The 15,045-nt window shown below is 44.1% G+C and overlaps 1 protein-coding gene across 1 annotated transcript in view; it reads right to left on the reverse strand.

The window, feature by feature from the left end:
- Positions 1-15,045, reverse strand: part of LOC126161610 (allergen Cr-PI-like) — a 158,677-nt gene that overhangs the window by 48,760 nt on the left and 94,872 nt on the right. The window contains exon 9 of the mRNA XM_049917564.1: positions 3,230-3,530. Within this exon, the coding sequence (XP_049773521.1) occupies positions 3,230-3,530 (301 nt within the window). The remainder of the gene's footprint in view (positions 1-3,229; positions 3,531-15,045) is intronic.

Below are 15,045 nucleotides of genomic sequence, written 5' to 3' on the forward strand. Positions count from 1 at the left end.
CATACATGAACACGATATCGACCTTTTCCGCAATTGGTAAACGGTCCATTTTAACACGGGTAATGTATCACGAAGCAAATACCGTCCGCACTGGCGGAATGTTACGTGATACCACGTACTTATACGTTTGTGACTATTACAGCGCCATCTATCACAAAGCGAAAAACGTGGTTCAACTAAAACATTCATGTTTCTTTACGTACTACACAAATATGTAATAAAAATGGGTGTTCCTATTTTAAAAAACGCAGTTGATATCCGTTTGACGTATAGCAGCGCCATCTAGTGGGCCAACCATAGCGCCATCTGGTTCAAATGGTTCAAATGGCTCTGAGCACTATGGGACTCAACATCTTAGGTCATAAGTCCCCTAGAACTTAGAACTACTTAAACCTAACTAACCTAAGGACATCACACACACCCATGCCCGAGGCAGGATTCGAACCTGCGACCGTAGCAGTCCCGCGGTTCCGGACTGCAGCGCCAGAACCGCTAGACCACCGCAGCCGGCGCGCCATCTGGTTTCCCCCCTTCAAGCTAGACGAGTTTCGTTCTTTGTAGTTTTTTTCGTTTGATGCTTATTACGTGAGATATTTGGCCCGGTCACTATCAGTGGACCATATATATATACAGGGTGAGTCACCTAACGTTACCGCTGGATATATTCCGTAAACCACATCAAATACTGACGAATCGATTCCACAGACCGAACGTGAGGAGAGGGGCTAGTGTAATTGTTTAATACAAACCATACAAAAATGCACGGAGGTATGTTTTTTGATCACAAACCTACGTTTTTTGTAATGGAACCACGCTAGTTTTGTTAGCACATCTGAACATATAAACAAATACGTAATCAGTGCCGTTTGTTGCATTGTAAAATGTTAATTAGATCCGGAGATATTGTAACCTAAAGTTGACGCTTGAGAACCACTCCTCCGCTGTTCGATCGTGTGTATCGGAGAGCACCGAATTACGTAGGGATCCAGAGGGAACGGTGATGGACCTTAGGTACAGAAGAGACTGGAACAGCATATTACGTCCACGTGCTAACACCTTTTTATTGGTCTTTTTCACTGACGCACATGTACATTACCATAGGACGTGGAGGACGCATAAATTGGCCAGTACGTTCTCCTGATCTTACACCTCTGGACTTCTTTCTGTGGGGTACGTTAAAGGAGAATGTGTACCGTGATGTGCCTACAACCCCAGAGAATATGAAACAACGTATTGTGGCAGCCTGCGGCGACATTACACCAGATGTACTGCGGCGTCTACGACATTCTTTACGCCAGAGATTGCAATTGTGTGCTGCAAATGATGGCCACCACATTGAACATCTATTGGCCTGACATGTAGGACACACTCTATTCCACTCCGTAATTGAAAACGGAAACCACGTGTGTACGTGTACCTCACCCCTCATGGTAATATACATGTGCGTCAGTGAAAAAGACCAATAAAAAGATGTTAGCATGTGGACGTAATGTGCTGTTCCAGTCCCTTCTGTACCTAAGGTCCATCACCGTTCCCTTTGGATCCCTACGTAATTCGGTGCTCTCCGATACACACGATCGAACAGCGGAGGAGTGGTACACAAGCGTCAACTTTAGGTCACAATATCTCCGGATGTAATTAAAATTTTACAATGCAACAAACGGCACTGATTACGTATTTGTTTATGTGTTCAGATGTGCTAACAAAACTAACGGGGTTCCATTTAAAAAAACGTAGGTTTGTGTTAAAAAACATACTTCCGTGCATTTTTGTATGGTTTGTATTAACCAATTACACTAGCCCCTCTCCTCACGTTCGGTCTGTGGAATCGATTCGTCAGTATTTGATGTGGTTTACGAAATATATCCAGCGGTAATGTTAGGTGACTCACCCTGTATATATATATATATATATATATATATATATATATATATATATATATATATATATATTTTTTTTTTTTTGTATATTAAATGCCCAAGCGAATATGACAAGTAGTTCACTGTTTACCCTAGTTGGGGAATAAGGGGTGCATCTTGCTTGCTGTGAAGTGCTGGGCGCGCTCTTGTCATATGGCGTTACGCGGGATTCCATGCCGAACTAAGTTGGTAACCTTCTTCCCTATTGCCAAGATTCTAGTGGGTCCTTATTTCTATGGATTCCTTTCTTAATGCTGTCTCAATAGCCGGTTAATAAAAATTCAAGTAATATTTCAGGACAACCAAGGAGAATGCCTAGCTAAAAAGGCAAAACTCTTCTCGGTGTATGAATGAAAATTTGCATGCAGTCTGCAAAGAGACGTTTTGGTTGCTAACTATTTCAATTTACATATACCGATGTCGTTTCATGCAACCTGCAATGTTATATCTGTCGTTCAAAAACCAAGAGCGAGATTTTCGTATTCTCACGCTCGCTATGCGCAAACTATTAGCCGTCCGCAGCTCGTGGTCGTGCGGTAGCGTTCTCGCTTCCCATGCCCGGGTTCCCGGGTTCGATTCCCGGCGGAGTCAGAGATTTTCTCTGCCTCGTAATGAGTGGGTGTTGTGTGATGTCCTTAGGTTAGTTAGGTTTAAGTAGTTCTAAGTTCTAGGGGATTGATGACCTCAGAAGTTAAGTGCTATAGTGCTCAGAGCCATTTGAACCAGGTTGTCATCAAGCCACTGTGCAAGCTGGGTGATGACTCCATGATGATGTGGGCTGTTTTTACACGCTCTGGTCCAACTGAACCTATCACTAACTGTAAATGGTTATGCTCGGCTACTTGGAGACCATTTGCAGCCATTCATGTTCCCAAACAACGATGCGCCTATCACCGGGCCACAATTGTTCGCGCCTAGTTTGAAGAACTTTCTGGACAATTCGAGGGAAAGATTGGCCACCCAGATCGCCCGCCATGAACATTTATGTGACATAATCGAGAGGTCAGTTCGTGCACAGATTCCTGGAGCGGCAACACTTTTGTAATTGTGGACGGTTATAGAGGCAACATGGCTTAATATTTTTGCTGGGGATTTCCAACGACTTGTTGAGTCCATGATACATGGAGTTGCTTCACTTCGCCGGACGAAAAGAGGTCCGAAATGATATTAGGAGGTATCCCATGACTTTTGTCACCTCAGTGTAAGGCTACACAAGGCAGTGCGTGCGCCCGGATGCTGTAGCAGTGACTCAGTGACATGTGTAGGAATAAAGATGAACCCTCTACAAGCAATGAAGCGGCAATGCTTACACGACGCACGGAAGGCGTCGAACAGGACGAAACGGTGCCGGTCGTGGTCGAGCTGGCCGGGGCGGCGGCGGGGCCCCAGGTAGACACGCAACAGGGCGTCGACGTCGGCGTCGTGCTGGCTGGCGACGGCCAGCTGGTACTGGAAGGGCCGCGCCGTCAGGCGACGCTGGCGCGCCAGCAGCCGAGGCCGCGACGAGTTGAGCGCCGGCAGCGCGTTGTCCAGCTCAAACTCGAACTGCTCCAGGTGCGTCGATAGCGGCTTCACCAACACGCTCTCCACCCTCACGCCGGGGAACTCCAGCTGGCGGGAACCCACAAAAGAACACACGAGACAGGGATTTTTATGACATCTTTCTTTTCAGGGCTACTACAAAAACTACTCAAAGACAGAGCGAGAGGCATACGCATTCAAAGAGTAGGATTAAAACATGTCTACACCTTCGTCATAATAGACCTTTATAATTACCACCCTGTCTTCTGTAGATGCACGTTTGCAGTTGGTACCTGGTGGTTGTAAGTAAAATGTAACTGTTCACGAGGCCCAGTGTGGGCTGTAATTACAGTATGACAGTGAAACTTGTTAGGTATGATATTACGTCAATGAGGACACGATTTGCACTGGAAAAAAATTAGTTCCAATTTTAGACACCAGGTGCAAATCTGGCGCTGTATACTGTTCCTATGACGCTATGACAGCTACCCTGTCATTTGAGAAGCCATTTGAGTGTGGCTATCGAGAACAGAGACTGTTAGTGAAAATTTTTTTCTGTGGGTGGCAGCAATTACAGCACTGCACTGCAGTCAGAGAGTAGCGCTGACTGAAATGTCTGAGGAAAGCCCCGATGTCATTAAATGGTTTAAAGAAGATGGTTCAAAAATGGCTCTGAGCACTATGGGACGTAACATCTGAGGCCTTCAGTCCCCTACAACTTAGAACTACTTAAACCTAACTAACCTAAGGACATCACACACGTCCATGCCCGAGGCAGGATTCGAACCTGCGACCGTAGCGGTCGCGCGGTTCCAGACTGAAGCGCCTAGAACCTCTCGGCCACATCGGCCGGCTAAAGAAGATGATAATGAAATTCGAAAACACGTGTGTTTCACACCTGGAACAGGAAGGCGTCCTATCCCTTGGAAGTTACTGACGCGTTTGTTGTTGCTGTGACTGACCATACAACACGTGACCTGGGTAGGGCTAGTGCTCGTGCACTGTCACGAGAATTGTCCAGCTCATAGTCAACAGTATGGAAAGTTTTGCGGTCTGTACATTCGTACCTGCACAAGATGCAGTTGGAGGAGAAACTGAAACCTCATGGTCTGCAGCAACGTTCTGAATTTGCTGTTCGATTTCTGGCACGGATCGAAATTGATGTATGTGGCCGGGCAATGTTCTATGAACTGACGAGGCACATCCTACACTTCAGGATGCAGTGAATACACAGAACTGCCGAATTTGGGGCAATGTTAGAAACGTGTTCTGCACGAAGAAGCGTTTCACTGCCGCATGTGACTGTGTGGTGTAGATTCACAAGCAGCTTTATTCTCGGTTCGTTCTTCTTTGAAGAGAGTACACTCAGAGGGGCAGCCAGGTGCACCGTAACGTCTGCACGCTATCGAGGCATCCTTACACAGCATATGATTCCTGATTTGGAAGAGCTCAGATGGGGCAACAGCTCATGTCTCTCGCACGGTGAAACATACGCTTAATGCGACCTTCGAGGAACGTGATACCCCCAGAATTTTTGCCTATACCTGGCCTGCTAGATTACCTGTACTGAATCCGCGTTACTTTTGGCTCTGGAGATCTCTAAAGCAATGCGTTTACCAGGGACACATTCAGTATCTACCTGATATGAAGACCACTATATATAAGCACGCTGCTAACATTCCACTGGAACTGCTGCGAGCAACTGTTGATCACGTCGTTTTACGGATTCAGCATTTCATTGACGTCTCCAGTGCTCATACTGAAGAAACTGTGAATGTTGCGGTTAATAACAAAATCAAAATTATGCCTTTCTCCCATATTTCAACTTTTTTGCCCACGTTCAGTTCCTAATCCATTAAATATTATAACATTTCTGTACATCTTTGGTTGCATTCACAGCGCCAGATTTGCAACTGGTGGCCAAAACTGGAACTAATAGTTTTCCAGCTTAAATCGCACTAACGCATTTTAAATATCTATCAAGTTTCGTGGCCGCACAGTAATCGCAGCTCACAATGAATCTCTCTGAGTAGCTGCACTTTATTATAACCACCTGGAACCACTGTAGTCATGTACACTCCATTCCACCGCGGCCAATTCGGTTGCGTTCTATCAATGACAGTGTAAAACTGTCCCCTCCTATACTAGTTTGCGTCAAGGAGGAACAACGGGCAGTGATTAGAGTCTTTGGTCGGAAGGAATCAAAGAGGCTGAAATTCATCGTCGATATTCAGCATAATAGAGGGACAGTGCCGTATCACGTAAAAGTTTTTATCTGTGGATCGAGATACATAAAAGTGGCTGAACAAGTGTGACACAGGAAGAGAGAGCAAGACCCTCGTCAATATTCACCACACTCCAAGAGATTCAGCAAGCACAAGAGATGGTTTCAGCGGGTAGGTGAGTACACATCAATACGCTAGCTTCTTCTTAGGACGTCAGTTATTGTTCTTCCTATCAAACTATCCACGATGAACGCGGCTTCCATAAAGTTTCTGCGCGGTGGATGCCAGGAAACATCGTGAAACAAGTTGACATTGGCAACGCTTGCTAGGCTGTTTCAAAAGGGAAGGCGACTCATTTTTGACCAGGATAGTCACCGGTGATGAAACGTAGGTTCTCCACTGTAAATCAGAATCAAAATGCCAGAGTACAGAGTGGAAACACCCTAGATCACCTATGCTAATGCTAATGGATATGCTAACCATTTTCTCGGACGCAAATGGGCCTGAATTCGAATAGTACACTGTAAAGGGAACAACCATAAACGAAGAGTCAGTCTTATAGAGATCTATTGGAAAACAAGCTAAAGCTAGCAATTGGCAGCAGACGACGAGCTCTGTTGTCAAAGAAAGTGTTGCTGTTTCATGACAAAGCACGCCCGCACACAGCTCACCTCAATGTCGAAACCACTAAGAAAGTTGACTTTGGAAAAAACACATCCTACAGCTCACCGTCTTGTGACCTACAGCTTTCATTGCTTGGGCCGCTCAAGACTGCTTTCCGAGGTCGTCGATTTTCCTCGTATGTGGAGGTGCAGAAAGTAGTGCAAAAGTGAAAAACTTCTTCTATGCAGAAATACACAAGCTTGCGGACCGATTGACCAAGTGCGTTCAAAAGGATGGCGAATATGTTGAAAATAATGTACATGCCGAACTACCACTTTTTGTAAATACTGGTATAACAAACAGTATCCTTTTCACCTTTGCATAATGGTCTTATCACCTCGTGTCCAGTTTGACACAGACCTATTGGCGCTCAATGCCAGTTTCACTTTTGCAGCAACCTATAATGGATCAATTTGCAACTATGGGACACCCTAGTTTCCCTAATCCTGTGAGAAACTGGTAGTGTTCCCAATAAATGACTACAAAATAGCTAAAGCGGCGTGAAAAGTCTTCCTTAACTATGAAACCCATTAATTCATAAAACCATTTTTAGTAAAACACGGTTTGAAAATTATTAGATATTAATAACAACGTAAAGTGTAGATAATTTTTTTACTCTCCCTACATCTACATGACTACTCTGACATTGACTCTTAAGTGGCTGGCAAAGGATTCTTCGAACCACGTTCAGGCAATTTCTCTATCGCCCCACTGTCTTACAGCGCGTGGACAATTACATTTCAGTTATTTTGTTACAATGATCATTTATTATGATGTGGGTTGGCGACATTAAAATATTTACGCATTCAGAGAAGAAACTTTGTGACTGAAATTTCGTGAAAAGATCTCACCGCAACTAAAAAAAAAAAAAAAAAAAAAAAAAAAAAAAGGGCTCTGAGCACTATGGGACTTAACATCTGTGGTCATCAGTCCCCTAGAACTTAGAACTACTTAAACCTAACTAACCTAAGGACACCACACACATCCATGCCCGAGGATTCGAACCTGCGACCGTAGCGGTCACGCGGTTCCAGACTGAAGCGCCTAGAACCGCACGGCCGCCGCAACTAAAAACAACTTTGTTTTAATGATTATCATCCCAACTTATACATCAATCCGTGACACTCTCTCATTTGTTTTGCGATAATACAGAACGAGCTTCCCTTCTTTGGAGTTTCTCGATGTTCTCCGTCAGTCCTTCTGGTAAGTATCACATACCACATGGCAATAGGCCTACTCTATCAGAGGACGGACAAGCGTAGGGTAGGCAGTCTCTTTAGTAGACCTGTTGCATCGTCTGTGTGTTCTGCCTATTAAACGCTGTCTTTGGTTTGCCTTTCCGATAGCACTATCTATGTGATCGTTCCAATTTAACTCTTTTGTAACTGTAATTCCTATGTAAATTCACAGCCTTTAGATTCGTGTGATTTATCGTGTAGACGAAATTTAACGGATTTATTATAGTAGTCATGTGGATAACCTCACACTTTTCCTTATTCAGAGACAATTAACCTCTTTTCTCACCACACGGATGTTTAAATCATTTCACAATTGGTTTAGGTTTCTGTAGACTTATCTAGACGGTAAAGGACAGCATCATCTGCAAAGAAATCTAATACCAGTGGCACACATTAGCCATTCGTTAGTTACATAATCATTTAAATGTTTTGCAATGGAGGAAAATATAACGCTTATGAATTACGAGAGTTGAGAAACGGATAATGAATTATTCACTTCCGCACTGTACGCGTTTCGAGTCTGTGACACTTCGTTTCTAGAACACATTTTTATTACACTGAAAGCGTACAGTTTTTCTTCTGTCCTTTTTATACTTTCCATGCATGTATTAAGTTCCAGATTTTCTTATTTTCTTGCCTTGTGCCTGCACCTGCACCTGGTGTAATAGGTGTGGAAGTCCTTGGGAAGTACTTTAAGTTAGATCGTTATTTTTCTGTCGCACCAAGAACAAGACTTTTAATTTTTTTTAAAATAAGGTAGCTTTTATGTCATTACAATGGCCATTGCATTTGCATTTGATATTTGTTTTTATTTTGTCGTATCAATACGAGATGTCTGCAGAAAGGTGAAACTTACCACCGTCAAGTGATTCTGAAGGTAGTACAGAATGATCACAACTTGGTTACTGGGTGTACTCTTCTTTTAGTTCCTCCTCTGACATTTCTTTTGGAACTTTCTTAATGTCTTCAGTACACAAATTTTCATGTGACCTGTCCAATAATTTATTTTTCTCTAAAGGCACATTTTATAGGATAAAAATACGATATCTGTTGTTATTGTGGTCTTCAGTCCGGAGACTGGTTTGACGCAGCTTTCCACGCTACTGTATACTGTGCGAGACTCTTTATCTCCGAATAACTACTGCAATCTACATACTTCCGAATTATCTTTCTGTAGTCGTCTCTTTGTCTCCCGCTAAGATTTTTACAACCGTAGACTTCCTTCCATTGCCAAATTAACAGTTCCTTTACACCTTAGAATGTGTCCTGTCAACCGATCCCTTCTTTTAGTCGAGTTCTCTCATACATTTATTTTCTCCCTAATTAAATTCAGTGCCTCTTAATGAGCTACCTAATCTTCACAGTTAATCTTCGGTATTTTCTATAGCGCCACATTTCAAAAGCTTCCGTTCTCCTCTTGTTAAAGCTATTGATCGCTCATGTTTCACTTCCATACAAGGCTACACTCTATACAAATTCTTTCAGGAAATAGCTCCTAATATTTATATTCGCTTCCAACACATTTTTCTTTTTCAGAAGCTCTTTTCATGCTGTTGCTAGACTGCGTGTTGTAACCTCTGCACTTCGGCCATTATCACACGTTATTGTTCAAATAGCGAAACTCTTCTGCTACTTTCAGAGTCTCATTTAGTAATCTAAATCCCTGAGCAGCGCCTGATTTGTTCGACTATATTCCATCATCCTGGTTTTACTTTTGTTCATGTTCATCTTATAATCTCTTTTCATCAGACTAATCCACTTCGTTAAACTTATCTTTGTAGATTTTTGCCGTCTATGACAGAGCTGTAACGTCACTGTCAAACCTCAAAGCTTTTATTTCTTCTTCCTGCACTACAATACCGGTTCTAATTTTTCCTTGATTTTCTTTACTGCTTGCTCAATGTGCAGTTTGAATAATATTGCAGATAAGCTGTATATCTGTCTTATTCCCTTTTCAAACTCCTCCCTTTCACACACCTACAACTAATATAACTGCAATGTTGTTTATGTACAGCCTCCAGATAACGTTTAGCTCCCTGTATTTTACTACTTCTACTATGAATATGGGAAACAACATTCAGGAACATATTAATAATAAGAGAAAATAGCGAACAGTGCGTAAGTAAGTCGACTTGATTAGAATGTCCTTTACTAACGGTTCAAATGGCTCTGAGCACTATGGGACTTAACTGCCGTGGTTATCAGTCCCCTAGAACTTAGAACTACTTAAACCTAACTAACCTAAGGACATCACACACATCCATGCCCGAGGCAGGATTCGAACCTGCGACCGTATGGGTCGCGCGGTTCCAGACTGCAGCGCCTAGAACCGCACGGCCACTCCGGCCGGCGTTCTTTACAAATTAGAAACAAATTGGAATTCCTCGAGGAGAAAAACATTCCACGTATCAAGCATATTCATAACATGCTGCGAACTGGCAAACACAGACTCAGTAGCAACTAAGGAAATTTCAACAATAACTGCCCGAATATTGCAAATGGTGACGTCTGTTATGAAAACCGAATAAGTATTTGGATGTGTGTTCAAGCTTTACCGTTATTTGTGTAACATCACAGAAAGCAAGTCTTGAGGCAATCACTGAAATTAGGGAAGTCACCACTTGCGGTAAGGGATTAGGAGAGAATATAAGTTCATTGTTTTCTTTTTTCACGTATTTTCGTCCTCTTTGTTTACACAGCCGTGAGCAGTTGAATCTGAGGTCAGCCGTGTTGCTGAGGTAATTTTTCTCTGGGACTTTGGAGGCGGGAAGGGCATCCAGCTACAAAGTTGATATAAATGAAGTTCGAAATCGTGCAATAGCTGATGCTACCCGACGGCGCGAACCCCGCGGCGATGGGACGACAGCCAGGACGAAGAAAAATCCCGCTGGCAGTTGGTCTCATAATCATGAATAGGCATGTTCCGGATACTTTTTCTTACTACTGGAGTTATTACGTCGCCTTTGCTTCGTAGTGGGATTCCCTGTACATGTGCGATAAATATGCAAAATAAGAGAAACAGCTTACGTGAATGTTCCATGGTTATCTTTGGTGATTTCTTTTTTGCAGTGTTTTCCACACATCCTTCCATCGTCGCTTCTACAAAGAAGTTGCTCATTTCACAGCAATCCACTCCGTTTTCAGCATCTTTCTGTAACACCACATTTCAAAACTTTTCGTTTTGCCGGTGCTAGTCTGCTTCTTATTTCCTCCTTGCATCGCCCTGTATGCGTTATTTTGCGTCCAAGGCGGCAGTATTCATCGGCTTCGTGCAATACATGATTCGCAAATTTCATGTTACGTTCACTGCTAACGTCATTTCCGATGATTCTCACTTCGTATTTCGTTGGTCTTCTCCCGATCCACGTCTGTGCTCATTAGACGGCCAACGTGCCGTCCTGCGCTATATTGTTGAAGTATAACGTTACGGAGAACTCGTGCTAAGCCACGTGCTATCGTCTCGGACGCTAGGCAAGTGGGAGTCGAGATCCTGCGTGGTGTTGAGTGTGGCTCTTCTGAACGCGTCGATTCCGTATTAGCATGGCACTCGTGGAACACCACTCAACAACAGCATCATCGAAGAATGATAAACCACAGTATCAATACGAAATTGCAGCGCCTCTACTGTTAAAGAGTTCGACACAATGTACCTTCGGACATGCATGGATGCATCGTACTTCTTCACAGCACAAGACGGTAATTTTATATTTATTGGCCGTTACCGGGCCTGCGACTTACAAATAAAATGTCTACCCTCTACGGGAATAACACTGATAGGATGTATGAATCAGGTATGACACATGGACAACGAGATATGGATGTATGTGTTGAGGATCGTCCACCTATAGCCGAAGCAACCACTCGCATAACGCAGGAAAGTTTGGAAGATAGGAGGCGAGGTACTGGCAGAAGTGAAGCTGTGAGGACGGGGCGTGAGTCGTGCTTGGGTAGCTCAGATGGTAGAGCACTTGCCCGCGAAAGGCAAAGGTCCCGAGTTCGAGTCTCGGTCGGGCACACAGTTTTAATCTGCCAGGAAGTTTCATATCAGCGCACACTCCGCTGCAGAGTAAAAATCTCATTCTGGAGACAAATTTTCATTGTCGTCATTCTATTACACAGTTTGAGATGGTTCATATTCGCAGCTGTGAATACGTTTCTTGACACTGTCGAGTTCCATCATGCGCTGTAGACGTTTCACCCTCTTACACGAAGCATACCACGATGTTCTCACGAACAACCAACAATCAAATGCGATTTCTGATTGGGAAACCGGCTACGTAATCTGCCTTTAGTTATGGAATGTAGGCGGCGATAGGCCTTGCTACTTTGGCGGTTGCAAGGTAACGCTAATTATTTGCATTCAGGTTCACAGGAGAGCTTCTGTAAAGTTTGGATGGTGGGAGGCGAGGTACTGGCAGAAGTAAAGCTGTGAGGACGGGGCGTGAGTCGTGCTTCTGTAGCTCAGATGTTAGAACACTTGCCCGCGAAAGGCAAAGGTCACGAGTTCGAGTCTCGGTCCGGCACACAGTTTTAATCTGCCAGGAAGTTTTACTTGCATCCACTTATACAGCACATTTCAAACCAATTTGATGTTTTGTTTTCATGTGGCATTCATGGTGGTATAATTCTGTTGGCCAGCAGTGTTATTTGTGTTCAGGGATAACATTCTGTTCCTGTGTGTTTACCGTGATTAATGTACTGAATAGTTGAAAAAAAGTACACTATCCAGTCACATTAATGTGACCGCCTCCTGTAATCGACGTCGACGTGCAATATCTGCTCACAGGCAGCAAAAAAATGGTTCAGATGGCTCTAAGCACTATGGGGCCTCAGATCTGAGGTCATCAGTCCCCTAGACTTAGAACTACTTTAACCTAACTAACCTAAGGACATCACACACATCTGTGCCCGAGGCACAATTCGAACCTGCGACCGTAGCAGCAGCGCGGTTCCGTACTGAAGCGAAAAGAACCGCTCGGCCGCAACGGCCGGCACACAGACAGCGCGCGACAGCTCTAGCAGTGAAGGATATTTAAAGCGTGTCGGCGGACAAGAAAAATGTGGAGTCGTCGTCGTAATGTGGAAACGGAGTCATTTATCTGAGTTCAAAAGGTAATGATCATTGGCTTTCGGGCCAAGGGTGGAAGCATTTCCAAAATGGCTAAGTTTGTAAACTGTTCACGTGTGGCCATGGTTAAAGTATACCATGCAAGACAAAATGGCACTGAGGCAACTGTGGTGCACCACATTCATAGACGTCAGGGTTGAACAGCGACTGCGGAGACGTGTATGGGCGAATAGACGTGCGACTGTTGAGCGACTGACCACCCAAATGAACCAACACTGTCTCCTCAATCACCATGGACCTCCGCAGCAGGCGCTTGATTCATTCACCCATACTGACTGCCATTCATTGACGACGGACGCTGGAATTTGCACCTCAGTGCAGCAAGTAGACGTCCACTGAATGGCGACAGGTGACCTTATCAGATGAATCACGTTTTAGGTTCCATCAAGTACATAGCCGTTGGCATGTACGGATTGAAACGTGTGAAAGCAGGCACCCTGCAACCAGGAAGGAGTGTTTTGGTCTGGGGAATGTTTTCGTGGCGTTTCCTAGGTGATCGAGTCAGTTTGGAAGACACAACGGATCAGCACACAATTATGCGTCTATTCTTGAGGATCATGTCCGCGCCTACGCGCAGTGTATTTCTCCTCGGAATGATGGCACCTAGTAGCAGAACATTGCAACGCTTCACACAGCTCGCAGTGTACGTGCGTGGTTTGAAGGCCACCAACATGAGTTTACCGTACTCCCCTGGCCGCGAACCTTCCCGTGTTAACACTCAATCGAGAATCTAGGAACCACCTCAGTCAGGCCTTTCACTCCATGGATCCTCAGCGGAGAAACCTAGCGCACTGCAGGCGGCATGGCTCCACATTCGGGAACATTATTGACTCACTTCATGCACATCTCGTTCTGCAAATGGTGATTATGCACGTTAATTAATGTGACGGGACAAACTCAGGCAAGCCAAGCAGGTAACTCAACCTCACGACGTATATTCACGACCTTCTCCATACAAGAAGTGGAACAAGGTTTACACTCCCTTCAGAATGGAAAAGCAACAGGATTAGACCGGTTTTATCCGGAACTACTAAAGAACTGTGGCCCGGCTACAAAACAATGGATGGCATTGTTTTTTTTTTTTTTAGTAGCATATTGGAATCAGAGAAGTTACCCGCAATATTCAAGAAGATCAAAATCATTGCTATCTTGAAGCCAGGAAAAGATCCAAACTTACCTCAAAGTTATCGACCAATAGCCTTGCTTTCTGTCACGCCTTTTGGAAAGGCTGATATTGAATAGAATAGCACCAGCAATCGAAGAGTTAATTCCAGTTGAACAAGCGGGATTCCGCCCCGGTCGTGTTTGCAGTGATCAAGTCCTTTCACTGACCACTTTTGTGGAAACTGGTTTTGAGAAGAAGTTGAAGAGCGTCTCTGTCTTCCTTGATCTCACGGCAGCTTACGACACCACTTGGAAGGAAGGTCTTTTATTAAAACTGATCAAGGGGGTCCCCTGTGTGGGGATATCAACTTTAATCGAAAATATGCTAAGCAGCAGACTAATTCACATTTACTCAGAAAACAGCAGAAGTCGATTTCGCAAACTGAGTAATGGTCTACCACAAGGTTCGGTCCTCTCTCCAGCACTTTTCAATTTATATTCTCATGATCTGCCTAACGCACTCTCCCGCAAATTCATATATGCGGATGATATCATCCTCACTGTTCAACGCACTAATTTTGCAGAAGCAGAGAATGTCCTCAACCAAGACCTTGTCTCCTGGATGAATACTTTAAGAAATGGAGTTTGAAATCGAACCCTCACAAAAGTGAGGTACCTACTTTTCACCTACTCAATAGGCTCTCAAATTACCAACCAAGAGTCAATTTTAGAGGGGCAGCATTACGGTTTAATGGCACGCCTACATATCTGGGTATGACTCTGGAAAGGATCCTAACATATAAAGCCCAATTACGTAAATCTGCTGCAAAACTGAAGAGCCGTAATAGCCTTCTTCAGCGTCTAGCTGGTACATCATGGGGAGCTGACGCCAACACATTGAGAACATCTCCTCTAGCACTCGTCTATTCCTCAGCAGAGTGCTGCTCTGCAGTATGGCTTAATAGCTGCCACACTCACCTTGTGGACATTCAACTTCGTCACACAATGCATATCATATCTGGAACATTACTTGCTACTCCAGTTCAATGGCTGCCGGTGTTGTGTAACATACCACCTCCTCACATCAGAAGACAAAAATATCTTGGTCGTCTGTGGTCAAGAATATTGAATAACTCGTCACTCCCAATTCACGAAGATGTGGGACAGCTAGAATCATCCAGGTTGAAGTCCCGTAAACAGGCATGTAAAACAGCCATGGAATTGTTAAGCAACCATTTCGACCCCAA

The sequence above is a fragment of the Schistocerca cancellata genome, chromosome 2 (assembly GCF_023864275.1).
Source record: "Schistocerca cancellata isolate TAMUIC-IGC-003103 chromosome 2, iqSchCanc2.1, whole genome shotgun sequence".
Classification (NCBI taxonomy): domain Eukaryota; kingdom Metazoa; phylum Arthropoda; class Insecta; order Orthoptera; family Acrididae; genus Schistocerca; species Schistocerca cancellata.